Source organism: Odocoileus virginianus, chromosome 25 (genome assembly GCF_023699985.2).
Source record: "Odocoileus virginianus isolate 20LAN1187 ecotype Illinois chromosome 25, Ovbor_1.2, whole genome shotgun sequence".
Taxonomy (NCBI): Eukaryota; Metazoa; Chordata; class Mammalia; order Artiodactyla; family Cervidae; genus Odocoileus; species Odocoileus virginianus.
In genome coordinates this window covers 816,579-830,238 of record NC_069698.1, presented here as the reverse complement: position 1 = coordinate 830,238, position 13,660 = coordinate 816,579, and the positions used below count along the sequence as shown (strand labels likewise).

Below are 13,660 nucleotides of genomic sequence, written 5' to 3'. Positions count from 1 at the left end.
ATCCACCTGCCAATGAAGGAGACAGGAGTTTGAACCCTGGGTCAGGAAGGTCCCCTAGAGGAGAAAATGGCAACCCATTCCAGTGTTCTTGCCTGGAAAATCACATGGACAGAGGAGCCTGGTGGACTATAGACCATAGGGTCACAAAAAGGCAAACATTTTAAAAATTATGAAAAGAAGAAAAGAAAAACAGCCAAGAACAAAGATTCTGTGCAAGATCCCCTACCAGTCTTTCTTGCAGAACAAATGCCCTAGAATCATTCTTATCAGGTGAGAGTTGAGGTATATTCTGTGACGCCTGTCACCAAAGTTAGGTCAGTTCAGTTCAGTTTGTGTCCGACTCCTTGTGACCCCATGAACTGCAGCACACCAGGCCTCCCTGTCCATCACCGACTTCTGAAGCTTACTCATGGCTCATGGCAGCCGAGTGGGTGCCCACTTCAAACCTTTCTCATCCTCTGTTCATCCAAAGAACCTTCGGCAATTACACCTTAGATTTTCCTCATAGCAGATGCAGGAGTCTTCATATTCACTATGACCCCGCCTCCACCCATCATGGCAAATATTATTTCAGCTCAACATCCTGTTTCATATTTAACTTAGGCATTTATTTTCCTTTAGATGGTCATTGCTGTTTGTTTTTCTTATGATTCAGAGTCTTCTCAACAACTCTACAGCAGAAATGTCAAGACTGGCTGTTGCATGCTTTTTTGAGGCTATATAACAAGCGTACTTTTAGAGTGAGATCGTTGTTCAAGTCCTGGCTCGCATTTACTACATGTGACTAGAGCTAGATAGGGTGAAGCTTGAGTAGGGCGCACCTTGCTGCAAAATTTAAGGAGTTCCAAGAATCAGTCATCATGATACTTTAAGTATCAATTACGAAAACCATGATAAGCAAAATGCCAATTTTTAAATAAAGGCCTGGTCATTCTGATTTTTGAGACTCATGCTCTTCAAAACAAGGATTTCACAATCGCTTGATCCTGATCTCTGTGTGGTGCCCGCCCATGCCATTGCATGAAGGGTGACTGACAGAGAAAAGACGAACAATGCCTGGCTCTTAGAGTCATTTTCAATGTAAATGTAGAGTTTTTGTTAACTTTCTCTCACTGTATACATCAAAATGGAGGTTTTTTAGTGTGCTAACCATTTTCCTTTGTCTAGTTCTCTACAGCTTGGATATGTGCCCAGCTGCTCTTAGTTCTGTCATCCACAAAAAAGGTATTGATATAATTATTCTAGATTTTATTTAATTATATATTCTCCAGCCAGCCCTCAGGTGTGTTGTAAGTGTGATACAATACAATACATGCTTAAATAACATTAAAAGTAGTTTAAGAGTCATTGATGAGTACTCTTCCATAATTTATTTACATGCAAGAGTAATATTTGATTCACAAAGTGATCCACTTCAGTTGTCAACAGTGATTCTACTGCATTAATGAGTTTGCTGAGTGTAGGACATGTAGGTGTTCTATCAGCTAATTCCATCTACATTCTCTTCGATTGTAAGTCCACAGTTGTAATTTCATGAAGTTTGATCTTATTACATATTTAGGATTTCAGGTGACTCAGTGTAAAGAACACTGCAAATGAGGGACAGATGTTTGAACCTGGTCGAGGTCCCTAGAGGAAAAATGCACCATTCGTGTTTTGCTGAAAATCACATGGACAGAGATGTGTGGCTTATAGACCATAGGTTCACTAAAAAGGCAAACTTTTTAAAATTATAAGAAAAAGAAACAGCAAGAACAAGATTCTGTGAAGATCCCCTACAGTCTTCTGCAGATACAATGCTCTAGAACTTCTTATCAGTTGGAGTTGAGTATATTCTGTGAGCTTCACAAGTTGGTCTCAGTTAGTTTGTGGTCGACTCTTGTGACACATGGATGCAGTCACCAGCTTCCTGTCCACACAACTTTGAAGCTTACTCTTTCTGTCCATGGAGTTGGTGATGCCATCCAACCTTTTCATCTCTGTGTCCCCTCTTTAAGCTTCATCTTCCCACATCAGGTCTTTCAATGAGTCAGTTACATCAGGTGCAAGTATGAGTTTCATCACATCAGTCCTTCAATGAATATTAGGACTGATTCTTTAGAGAGGTTGGATTCTTTCAGTCACAAGGGCTCCTAGATCTTCTCAACACAGCAAAAGCATCAGTTCTTCAGTGCTCACTCTCTTATAGAACTCTCACATCCATACATTATATAAAAAACTCTGGCTTTACTGATGACTTGTTGCAAGTAATGTATGTGTCTAGGTTGGTCATAGCTTTTCTTCCAAGGAGCAAGCCTCTTTTAATTTCATGGCTGCAGTCACCATTACAGTGATTTGAGCCCCAAATAAGTTGTACTGTTTCCATTGTTTCCACATTGCCATAAGTGAGGGACATAATTGCATGTCTTAGATTATCCGAATGTTATTTTTATTTTTTTCTTTATCAGGCTCTTTAGTTCTTTACTTTCTGTCATAAAGGTGGTATCATCTGCATATCTATTTATCTTGGTGCTGTGACCTAAGTACCTTCTCTCTATGACCTTTTAACAAGTTACCTTACCTTGGTTTATTCCAGATTGTTTTAAGGATCAAATAAGACATGGAAGAACTTGGCAAAGCACCTAAAAGTAGGTGCTAAATAAACATAAGCTATGACTAATAATGTAAAAACTTAGTTGTGGTCCTAGCATAATAATACTATCGTCTCTCCCTCTCCCGGCACTAGACACTTCATTGTTTGCCTGCGTTTTGTCACCCTCTTCCCATTCACTCCGTGAAAGCAGGTGCCCACATGCGGGTTCTTGCCCCATCCCCTTTATATCTGGGGCCTCTACAATCTCTCAGGATCTCCCGATGTTATAGGTTACAGGGACACTTTGCCACCAAATCCATCTTTCCCAATGAAGGGACAAATCCCTCCTCTATGACAGTTGAACTCCCAGAAAACAAGTAAAAAAACCTAAGCATGATTTCTTTAAAAAATATCTTTTCTCTATCAGTTAAACTACTCTGGCCAGTCACTCCCAGATACACAATAAGGAAAAAGCCATATTCTTGCCAGTCTCCAACCTCAGCCTCTGATTGCCTATCTTCCCACAACAAAGTAACAGATGGGAACATTCCAAATGGCAAGGTATTTACTAAAAGATCAAGCATTTCGAACTTCTGGATTCTCATAAAAACAATTCCTTGCATAAAACAAGAACAGTGAAATATAGCTTGTGCTGAAGCACCTGCAGGGTGAGCCTGCTTCCTTAATTATAGTAAGTTCCCTACATATGAATGAGTTCCATTCTGAGAGCATGTTCATAAGTCCAATTTGTGAGTCCAACAGTTAACCTAGGTACCCAACTAACACAATCGGCTATACAGTACCATACTGTAATAGGTTTATAATAACTTTGCACACAAATACATTAAAGAAAAACATTTTCAGTCTTACAGTACAGTGCCTTGAAAAGCACAGTAGTACCATCCAACAGCTGGCACACAGAGGCTGGCATCGAGTGAGCAGAAAAGAAGAGTTACTGACTGGAGAAGGGAGCGGAGCTGGGAGATGATAGACCTGAAGGATTGTCAGCAATAGGAGATGGAGAGAAAGCTGCAATTTCACTCACGCCTGATTATGGCACAGGTTCTCATTCTTGGCTGGACTCAATTCTATCTACCCTCTTATTTAAAAAAATGATCCAGTGACGTCTGGGTAGCAGCTCTTTTTTTCCTGATCATAGATGACACGCTAGCCCTGGATTGCATTCTAAATGACTGCTGCAGCCTTTGTGTACTGTTCTACATTTGGGTCCTGTGCCTCAAACGCTAACAGTGCCGCCTCAAATAAAGAGCGTCCCCTTGCTGTGTCCCACGTCACGCATCTCTTTGGTTCTTCGGTTTCTCCTTCCTCCTCTGGCCTCTCTTTGTCCTCTCTCTGGGCCTCCAGTTCCATCAGGTCTTCATTAGTAAGTTACACGAAGTAAGTGCACCAAAGCGCAACCCCCAGTAGAAGATGCATGCACGTGACAGTGTGCGCCAGACACGTGGACTAATTTACATGGTTAGACACGCAGACACGTGTTCCCATCTTTGAAAGTTCACAGCATGAATGTTCCTGTATCGGGGGTTTATGTGCTGGCCTCCAGATCACAGAGGCTGAGTGAAATGCCTTCCTGTCCCTTCTGCTGTCGCCACCCAATACTCAGGGCCCCTTTGGGGACCCCTTCTCCAGAACATAATCCGAGGCCCCTGTCTCCCTTTAATTTTCTGTGCTCTTTCTTGTTAGGAATACAGCAGCCCGAGTATTAGGTCCATCTTTATGTGGGCATGTACTCTGCCTCAGGAGAAGGTCTGTGATTCTCTGTAGGCAGCAGTATCTGTCTATTTGCAGGGAAAGCCGTCACCAATACAAATGGCGTCTTCTGTAAGAGATTCTCCTAAGTGCACTCTGGAAATGCCTGTGTAAACCAGAAAAGAAGTCCGTCTTCCTGTCTACACTCCCTGTTCTGCTCCCAGCTCACGCTTCAGTTCTCTCCCTCACCTAGCCTCCTTTCTTCTATGCAGAATCTAACTTTTTGAACTAGAGATTCCAAGCCACAGACTTTTGTTTTCATTGTTTCGTGACTTGTTTCCCGTTAATGCATCCCAGTTCAGCCTTCTCCTTTTCAGTTCCTTCCATTTTCCCCCAGCTCCTACAAACAATGACTCATCTGCTGTTTGGCATTGGACCAGTGGCTCTCAGACCTGGCTTCTCTGAGGGCCTTTTTAAAACAGTGCCCTGGGATGAGGCTTATCCCAAAACATCTGCACTAGAATCTCCAGAGAAGAACTGTGCCCCAGAATGTGTTCCAAGCACTCAGCTGAAAATGCCGAGTCAGAAAGGAGTATAAATATAAGGTCATGCGCTTCCTCTCCATTTGTGCCCCTCGAGTCCCCTCCTCACTAGACCCTCAGCCAGCAGTGCACTGACAGTGACCAACACTGCGACACCTTGTCCATGAAATTCAGGACCAGGCAAGGACGACGGGAGCATTTCTCATAGACCTGAAAAAGGATATGGACCCAAGCCCTCCAGTTAAACGCCAATCTCCAAATTCAGATTAGCATTTACAGCCTACTCTTCACTGTCCTCTTTGAAGGTCACAGACACAGCTAGGCCAAGGCAAGAAGATGCCAAAGGGCTCAGTATTTAAGGAGGCACCCACTCTCAGGGCCCTTCCTGCACTTACAAGGCCCTGGGAGTGAGTGCCTCCTTAACCTTTGCATTTTAGGAGTCTCTCTTTACCTCATTCTGGTCCTCATTCCAAGTGGAGCTAAAATGAGAGCTTTTCTAAAGGAATGCTGGGAAGAAAGGATGATTGTAATCATCCAGTTCAGTGAAAATTTAATGAGTAAAACTGATACAGCCCCCTGAACATATCCTAGCTTTATGATTTCAGAACTTGAAATGAGAATTATGACCTGACATTAATTCCCAGGGCTGTACCCTCCCCCAAATCCCACTGTCAATATGCAGCTCATGGAAGGTGATGAAGAAGTTTTAATCAGAAAAGCAGCAATTTCTATTTGTGTTAGGAGAAAATGACAGTATATTTTAAATTGAAAGTTGAGTGTGATGATACTTTCTCTAGTAACATACTCAATATCTCTTAATTTCAATTCTTCATTCATCAACTCCCCTGTCACAAGGTACAAATGGATTACTGCATGTGGAATGCCTAGTCCAGAGCTGGCACGATTGAGCGCTCAAAGCTGGTAACCATTTTGTCTCATCAGGAGGATAATGGAACTCAGGAAACACTGACCGCCCGAGGTCGCCCCATCAGCAATTCCACGTTATTTAAAGACAGAGTCCGGATAGGTGCAGACTACAGGCTCTACCTCTCTCCAGTGCAAATCCACGATGACGGGCGGAGGTTCTCCTGCCGCATTGTGGTCAGGTCTGGCAGAGTCTTGAGGAGCTCCACCACGGTCAAGGTTTTTGGTAAGAGTTTCTGTTCTCCGGAGTCCCTGCCTTGCTCCTGTTATAGTCTCCAGATTCCTCCCCCGCCAAAGATGAAACACTGTTAGCTATAGACAGCCGCCACTCAAGGGTCGCTATGCTGGAGTTCGGTTTGTCTTGACACTTGTCATTCATGTTGTGGGTGGAGATGAGGGAAGGAAGCCAAAGAATGATGATTCAGCAGCCGTAGGTCACCAGTTTCCTGGTGACCACTAACCACTACCTTACGTGCATTACTATATGGTTTTCCATATGACCACTACTTTATGGTTTTAACTTCTCCTGAGAATGCTGGAGGTCTCTTTCATTATAACTGCCAAAATCTAATTGCTTAGTTGTCTGGTTGTATTAGTTGCTTGCTGGAGCAAGGTGGTATTAGGCCAGTGTGGGGAAAGGTAGATGGCAAACAGCTCCAGAGAAACTCTGCAGGAGTCCCCTTGCCCCCGCCAAGGCCGGCTGGGGTGAGAGACTGCCCAGCTCCTCCAGCAAAAGACCTGCAGGGCTGGCCCTCTGACCCTGAATTTGCAGGAGAGTGGGCTTAGCTGAAATATCCACTGAGGCCTCAGTCAGACTGCAGAGACTCTGCAGGTCGCAAATTTAAGGGAAATGGGAAAATTCTGTTTTGTTCAGTGATGCAAGGAAATATTAATGAATAGAAACTTGCTGGCTTTAGATATTTTTCATTTTTGTGACCAAGAACTGTGTTTTTCAAAACATCATTTTTCTGTTATTTTTTTGAATTTAATTTTTATTAAAACATCATTTTTAAATGAAGGCCAAGAGGAAAGCAGTGATGTAGATGAGCAATTCATTGTTTTTGAAAATGAGGTAAAAGAGAAAATAATTCACAAAACCTAAGAGCATGGACTGGAAAAAAAACACACAGAAAAAGAGCATGGACTGGTAGATTTTTTTCTCAGTTAACTGAACGATAGGATAAGTGAAAAACCTTTGCTTTTATCTAGAATCTTATTGAATTATTACTAGCAATCACACAATCCAGTATTTTAAAGGAATTGCAAACCCTTTAGTTCATAAATAAGGAAATAGCTGCAGCCAGAATGTGTTTAGTTTGAAGTCTCTTGCCGATAGCGCCTCCTGTATGTCTTTCTTTGACTCGCACCGTCTCCCTCTTGCCTTCCTTCCTTCGCTCCTTCCTTCCCTCCATCTTTCTCTGTCTCCTCTCTGGGATGGGTTAGGGAAGAATCAATTGCCCCCGTGATCAGGTTCCTTATGGGGCCTAGACAGTGTCCTGTGATGAGTTGGAAAGACTGTTCATCTCTTTGATCGATACCACCATTCTCTCATTTACGGGGTGTGACTGTCTTAGCCCAAACATAAGACCAATTCATCTGGCCTCCCTATTAGCAAATTGATGTAGGCAGTCATCCAGGATGTGAAAAGAAATAATTCTGTGTTAGGCGAACTGTGTCCCATTTGACCAAGGGTTTTTGTACCACAACTTGATCTAATTGCCTTGTCAACATTTAAACCATGTCCCGTATCTCTTTGCTGCATTAAAGTATCTTCATCTTGGTCTAGAGTGCTTTCCACTCTTTCCCATCTCATCCTCATGCCCCGCTACATCTCTCGGCCTCTATATTTTTGTTTGCTTCTTCTTTGAACTCCTTTCAGTGGATGCTTAAAAATATGAGACACTGCCTACTTGTTCAAATAACTAGGCTTTTCTGCTTTCTGATTTTCCCCTTTAGCAAATGAGCCAGATTGTATTTGGACGGTCTTATCCAATCTTTAATCTATTTGGGGTGTCACCCGAGTGTATATCATAGTGATCCTGGCACAGAGTTATACTGCATATCTTATTCAGGACCCACTCTGCATCCCCAGGTGATTCCTCAAATAGAATGAGCCAAAACTAAACATGAAAACCTTGAAGTAAATACTCATATGTGTCACTGAGCCATTCTACATGCCCTTCATCCAGTTTATTTCTTCTTCCTGAACACCTCTGTCCTCTACCAGACCATAAACCGGAAGCTTCCCTCTGCCACTTCCTGGATCCCCCGCACTAGTCTCCTATGACTTGACTTTCCTTATGGGGAGTCCCCTGCCGTCACAAGTTCGTTCTCCGTGACTCCCCCCAAATAATCTGTCTCTATCTATCACCCCTGCAACTTTTGGTATACTTGTTCCTGCTTTCAGGCCCTTCATTCTACCAGCATTTATTGCTAATAAGAGGTCAGAAAAAGGCCTCCTCCCGTTACTATTGTGTGTTGGTTTGGGTTCTCCTGAAAGAAAACTCTGAGACAAGAATTTGCATTAATTTATTTGAGAGATAATCCTAGGAAATATAGGAGTGGGAAAAATATGTCAAGGAAGAGAAGGAAGATAATAAAATGTACATGATCAAGGCAGTTAGCGATGTGGGCTTAGAGCTCACTCCCACTGGGAAATCGTGGAAGAACACGCATCAGAGTTACCCGTGACAAAGGCGAGGAAGCTGGGGCATTATCCACAGCTCCCCACCTGTTACCACCATTAACCCTCTGGGACTTCCAGTCTGCCCTGTTTGTGGACTGAGTGTGTGTCCATAACCCCAGTGAATCTTCAGGACAGAGTCACAGGTGTGCCCAGCAAGGGCTGCGTGGAAGCAGCCGAGGCTAAGTAGATGCAGCAGACGCTGATGGTACCTGTGACAAGGGCCTTAATATTTTATCCCCTGGTTCATAGGGGGCTTCATCTGTTATACTCAACTTAGCTTGAGGCCACTTCAGTTCAGCATGATGTTCTCAATGTCTGTTTTATGCTGGGCATTATCAATGCTAGAGATAGAGAGATGAATAGAGCATTCTGGCTTTAAGAACTTACAGTTTAGCAGGACAACAAAATCACTGAAATAGTCCCTGATCTTTTCTGATGCCAAGCAACTAAATAAGAACCAGGTGTTTTTGCAGCTCCCTTCAGGGGCCTTAACTTATGCTTTATTTCTAGACCTGTGGCACATAGACTATTCCTCGCTTCTCTCTGCCCACTGCCTGTCCCCTCCCCTCCCTCACATTTCTTTCACCTGCTCCTCCTGTTGCTGTTTAGTTGCTAAGTTATGTGTTTTGCAACCCCATGGACTGTAGCCTACCAGGTTCCTCTGTCTGTGGGATTTCCCAGGCAAGAATACTGGAGTGCATTGCCATTTCCTTCTCCGGGAAGTCTTCCTGACTCAGGGATCAAACCCTCATCTCCTGCATCAGCAGGTGGGTTCTTTACCACTAAGCCACCTGGGAAGGCCCTTTTCACCTGACTCACCCATAATCATCTTTAAAGCATCAGCTGTCCCCACTTCCAAAAGCCTCCTCTTATTCCCCAAGGTTGGCTTAGAAAGCTTCTCCTAAAAGCTTTCTTCAAATCCTACGTGTCCCTAATAACAGTTCTTATATCATTTCTAATTTCTAGTTTTTGTACGTGTGTTTTCCATGTAAATGTAAATTTCTCAAGGATGATGAATATGATGTGTCCACCTTTGTTTCCTTGGCATCTAATATACTGCCGGAACACAGTGGGAGTTTAATAAATATCTGATGAGTTATTAATTTTTCACACGTGTGCACATGCATGCGCACGCGCGTGCACACACACACACACACACACACACACACACACACACAACTAGTGACCAGGCAGGGTATCATCCAGGACCACTAACTGACTGTTTTATTTGCCTTTAAGCTGAGCCAGAAATCCCCGTGATTGTGGAAAATAAGTCCATGGATGTCACTGGAGAGGTGAGTCGCATTAAAGCCTTTGAAAATTGACAGTATAATATGTCAAGGTGTGTTCATTTGCCTCATTCTCAGAATATTTTCTCAAAGGACCTTAATCCAATTAATTTCTGATAGCAATAAAGGTAAGCTGATTCGTCAAGGCTGTATATTGTCACCCTGATTACTTAACTTATATGCAGAGTATCATGAGAAATGTTGGGCTGGAAGAAGCACAAGCTGGAATCAAGCTTGCCAGGAGAAATATCAATCACCTCAGATATGCAAATGACACCACCCTTATGGCAGAAAGTGAAGAAGAACTAAAGAGCCTCTTGATGAAAGTGAAAGAGGAGAGTGAAAAAGTTGGCTTAAAACTCAACATTCAGTGCTCGCTTCAGCAGCACATATACTAAAGAGCTCAACATTCAGAAAACTAAGATCATGGCATCCAGTCCCATCACTTCATGGCAAATAAATGGGGAAACAGTGGAAACAGTGACAGGCTTTATTTTTCTGGGCTCCAAAATCACTGCAGATGGTGATTGGAGCCATGACGTTTACTCCTTGGAAGGAAAGTTATGACCAAGCTAAATAGCATATTAAAAGGCAGAGACATTACTTTGCAAACAAAGGTCCTAGTCAAGGCTATGGTTTTTCCAGTGGTCATGTACAGATGTGAGAGTTGGACTATAAAGAAAGCTGAATGCTGAAGAATTGATGCTTTTGAACCGTGGCGTTGGAGAAGACTCCTAAGAGTCCCTTGGGCTGCAAGGAGATCCAACCAGTCCATCCTAAAGGAAATCAGTCCTGAATATTCATTGGAAGGACTGATGCTGAAGCTGAAACTCCAGTACTTTGGCCACCTAATATGAAGAACTGACTCACTGGAAAAGACCCTGATGCTGGGAAAGATTGAGGGCAGGAAGAGAAGGGGATAACAGAGGATGGGATAGGAGGATGGCATCACTAACTCAATGGACAAGAGTTTGGGTAAACTCCGGGAGTTGGTGATGGACAGGGAGGCCTGGCGTGCTGCAGTTCATGGGGTCGCAAAGAGTTGGACACAATTGAGTGACTGAACTGAACTGAAGTTGATTCTATAAACCAAAGTTCAATTCAGTTCAGTTGCTCAGTCGTGTCCGACTCTTTGTGACCCCATGAATCACAGCACGCCAGGCCTCCCTGTCCATCACAAACTCCCGGAGTTTACTCAAACTCATGCCCATTGAGTCGGTGATGCCATCCAGCCATCTCATCCTCTGTCGTCCCCTTCTCCTCCTGCCCCCAATCCCTCCCAGCATCAGGGTCTTTTCCAATGAGTCATCTCTTCGCATGAGGTGGCCAAAGTATTGGAGTTTCAGCTTCAGCATCAGTCCTTCCAATGAACACCCAGGACTTATCTCCTTCAGGATGGACTGGTTGGATCTCCTTGCAGTCCAAATAACTCTAGAAAGAATGAAGGGATGGAGCCAAAGCAAAAACAATACCCAGTTGTGGATGGGACTGGTGATAGAAGCAAGGTCCGATGCTGTAAAGAGCAATATTGCATAGGAACCTGAAATGTTAGGTCCATGAATCAAGGAAAATTGGAAGTGGTCAAACAGGAGATGACAAGAGTCAGCATCAACTTTGTAGGAATCAGTGAACTAAGATGGACTGGAATGGGTGAATTTAACTCAGATGACCATTATATCTACTACTGTGGGCAGGAATCCCTTAGAAGAAATGGAGTAGCCATCATAGTCAACGAAAGAGTCTGAAATGCAGTACTTGGATGCAATCCCAAAAATGACATAATGATCTCTTCGTGTCCAAGGCAAACCATTCAATATCATGGTGATCCAAGCCTGTGCCCCAACCAGTAACGCTGAAGAAACCAAAAGGGAATCCTTATTGTCTGCTTTCGGGCTGTCAGAACGTATGATCTTGTGATCCTTAGTCCTTAAATTTCCTGGAAAAATTGTATCAGTTGTTTAAATTTCTGTTGACTAAAAATTGAAGTAGATAGTGAAGGAAAAGTAGGGTGGAAAGCAGTGTGAATGCTGGTGTAAGAATGAGGTCTTGCTCGGCTGACATTTAGTTTGTTCTAATTCATTTCCTATACCAGCTTTCCCGGTGTTTTTATTTTTAAGTGACAAGAGGAAATGTGCCCATCTGCACTTTTTCAGAATTCTGGCTATTTCTCAGGCAATATAGGGAGGGCAGCAGGAAAAGGAAGTTGGATCTGACTTCACTTTCTTGTAGGCAGTTCCCAGCCTCTAGTCTCCGGGATCTGGTCTCACGTCTCAGCTCTTTCTCCTGTCGGCTGTGAACTTGTGCTAATTAATTATTACATCTTTGTAGTCAGGCTTCCCGTCTATATGAAGGGGATGAGGAGAGTTTATGCATATTGTTGTTGCTTTAAGATGGCTTCCCAGGTGGCATTAGTGGTAAAGAAGCTGCCTGTTAACGCAGGAGATGCAGGAGACGCGGGTTGGATCCCTGGGTCGGGAAGGTCCCCTGGAGGCGGGCATGGCAGCCCACTCCCGCGTTCTTGCCTGGAGAAGCCCATGGACAGAGGGGCCTGCTGGGCTGCCGTCCACGGGGTCGCACAGAGTCGGACACGACTGAAGTGTCTCAGCATGTTTTTAAGAATTGAACAAAATAATGTGTTGAAAGTTCTTAGTTCATTGTTTGATATAAAGTGCTTAGGAAGCATTTTCGTTGACTGTTATGTTTTGTTACTCAGCTGTCTTGTGACATTATGACTTCATTCAAACTTTTCAAAACCCCAAGTAAAATGAATATTCTCCATTAATTCTCAAACATGTCCTGTTAAATAGGATTGGAGAAAATTATACTCCTGGCTTCTTCTAGCCCCAAGAACATTAAATAACTTATGATATCTTGTCGTATTTCCACTAATATCAATCATGTAATTTGACACTGCATACAAATCATAACTCAGGCTCTGTGGTATGATTTTAGATGAGTGTATTATCCAAGCCTTTGTATCTTTTGTTGATTTTATGGATGGATCTCTTAGATTGTTACTGTAATCCTGAGTACATAGAAAAGGTTTCCATTTTTTCGGTTCTGCCACAATTAATTTTCAAGTACTTCACTTCAGTAGTTTAAATAAAAGACATAATCTCATGATATAATGTTTTGTAGGTGTTTTTGTTTCTTATGAGGATTTTTCTGTAGTTTCTTGGGCCAATGTTTACAGGTAATGTGGACTCAGTCCATGTATTGTTCTAATTCATTTCCTACACCAACTTTCCCAACTTTCCAATCACAAGATTGTATCCAAGAATTTCAGTTTTTAAGAAAAGGACTTTGTCTTATGTGTCATCAGATTTTCTCTTCTGTACCCATAGTTCTTTGGGTACTAACTAGAAAAACCAGAGAATGTTCCTTCCTGGGGAATTAGTGAATAATTTCTCACAACTCCACATAATCAGCTGCAGGACACAGCTTGTCTATGGATCTTTTAAGACTTTGCCAAACATTAGTAATTTCCCACTCTGATATTCTTATAATCCCCATTGTATTTTAAATAGCATATTAACTCTTCAAAGTCCTTTCACATACTTTTACCATGTGATACTCCCAATAAGCCTCTGAAATAGGTAGAGGTATGTCAAATTACAGATGAGAAACTGGGACCTGGAGAGTCTAAACCACTGGCTAAGCCACTAACAAAAGGCAGAGCTAGGATGAGAATTTAGCATGTCCATGCCCAGGCAGGACCGCATAGCAAGGAGATCATGCTTCAGGGGCCAATAGAGAGGAGGTCAAATCCTGATTCGACCACTTACCAGCAAGAGAGCCTCATCAAGTAGTTAAGCTCTATGTGTCTCAACTAACTCACTTCTAAAGCTAGGATCATAATAATATTATGCTGGGTCCTTAGGTACATTAGATTTATCCATAGTAACGAGTAAATAGCACAATGTCTCAGAAATGTCTT

The 13,660-nt window shown here is 42.8% G+C and overlaps 1 protein-coding gene across 3 annotated transcripts in view; it reads left to right on the top strand.

Moving 5' to 3' along the window:
* Window positions 1-13,660, top strand: part of CD96 (CD96 molecule) — an 89,513-nt gene that overhangs the window by 19,751 nt on the left and 56,102 nt on the right. For all 3 annotated transcript variants that reach the window (XM_070454913.1, XM_020905643.2, XM_020905644.2), the window contains exons 4-5: window positions 5,767-5,974; window positions 9,674-9,729. In XM_070454913.1, the coding sequence (XP_070311014.1) occupies window positions 5,767-5,974; window positions 9,674-9,729 (264 nt within the window). The remainder of the gene's footprint in view (window positions 1-5,766; window positions 5,975-9,673; window positions 9,730-13,660) is intronic.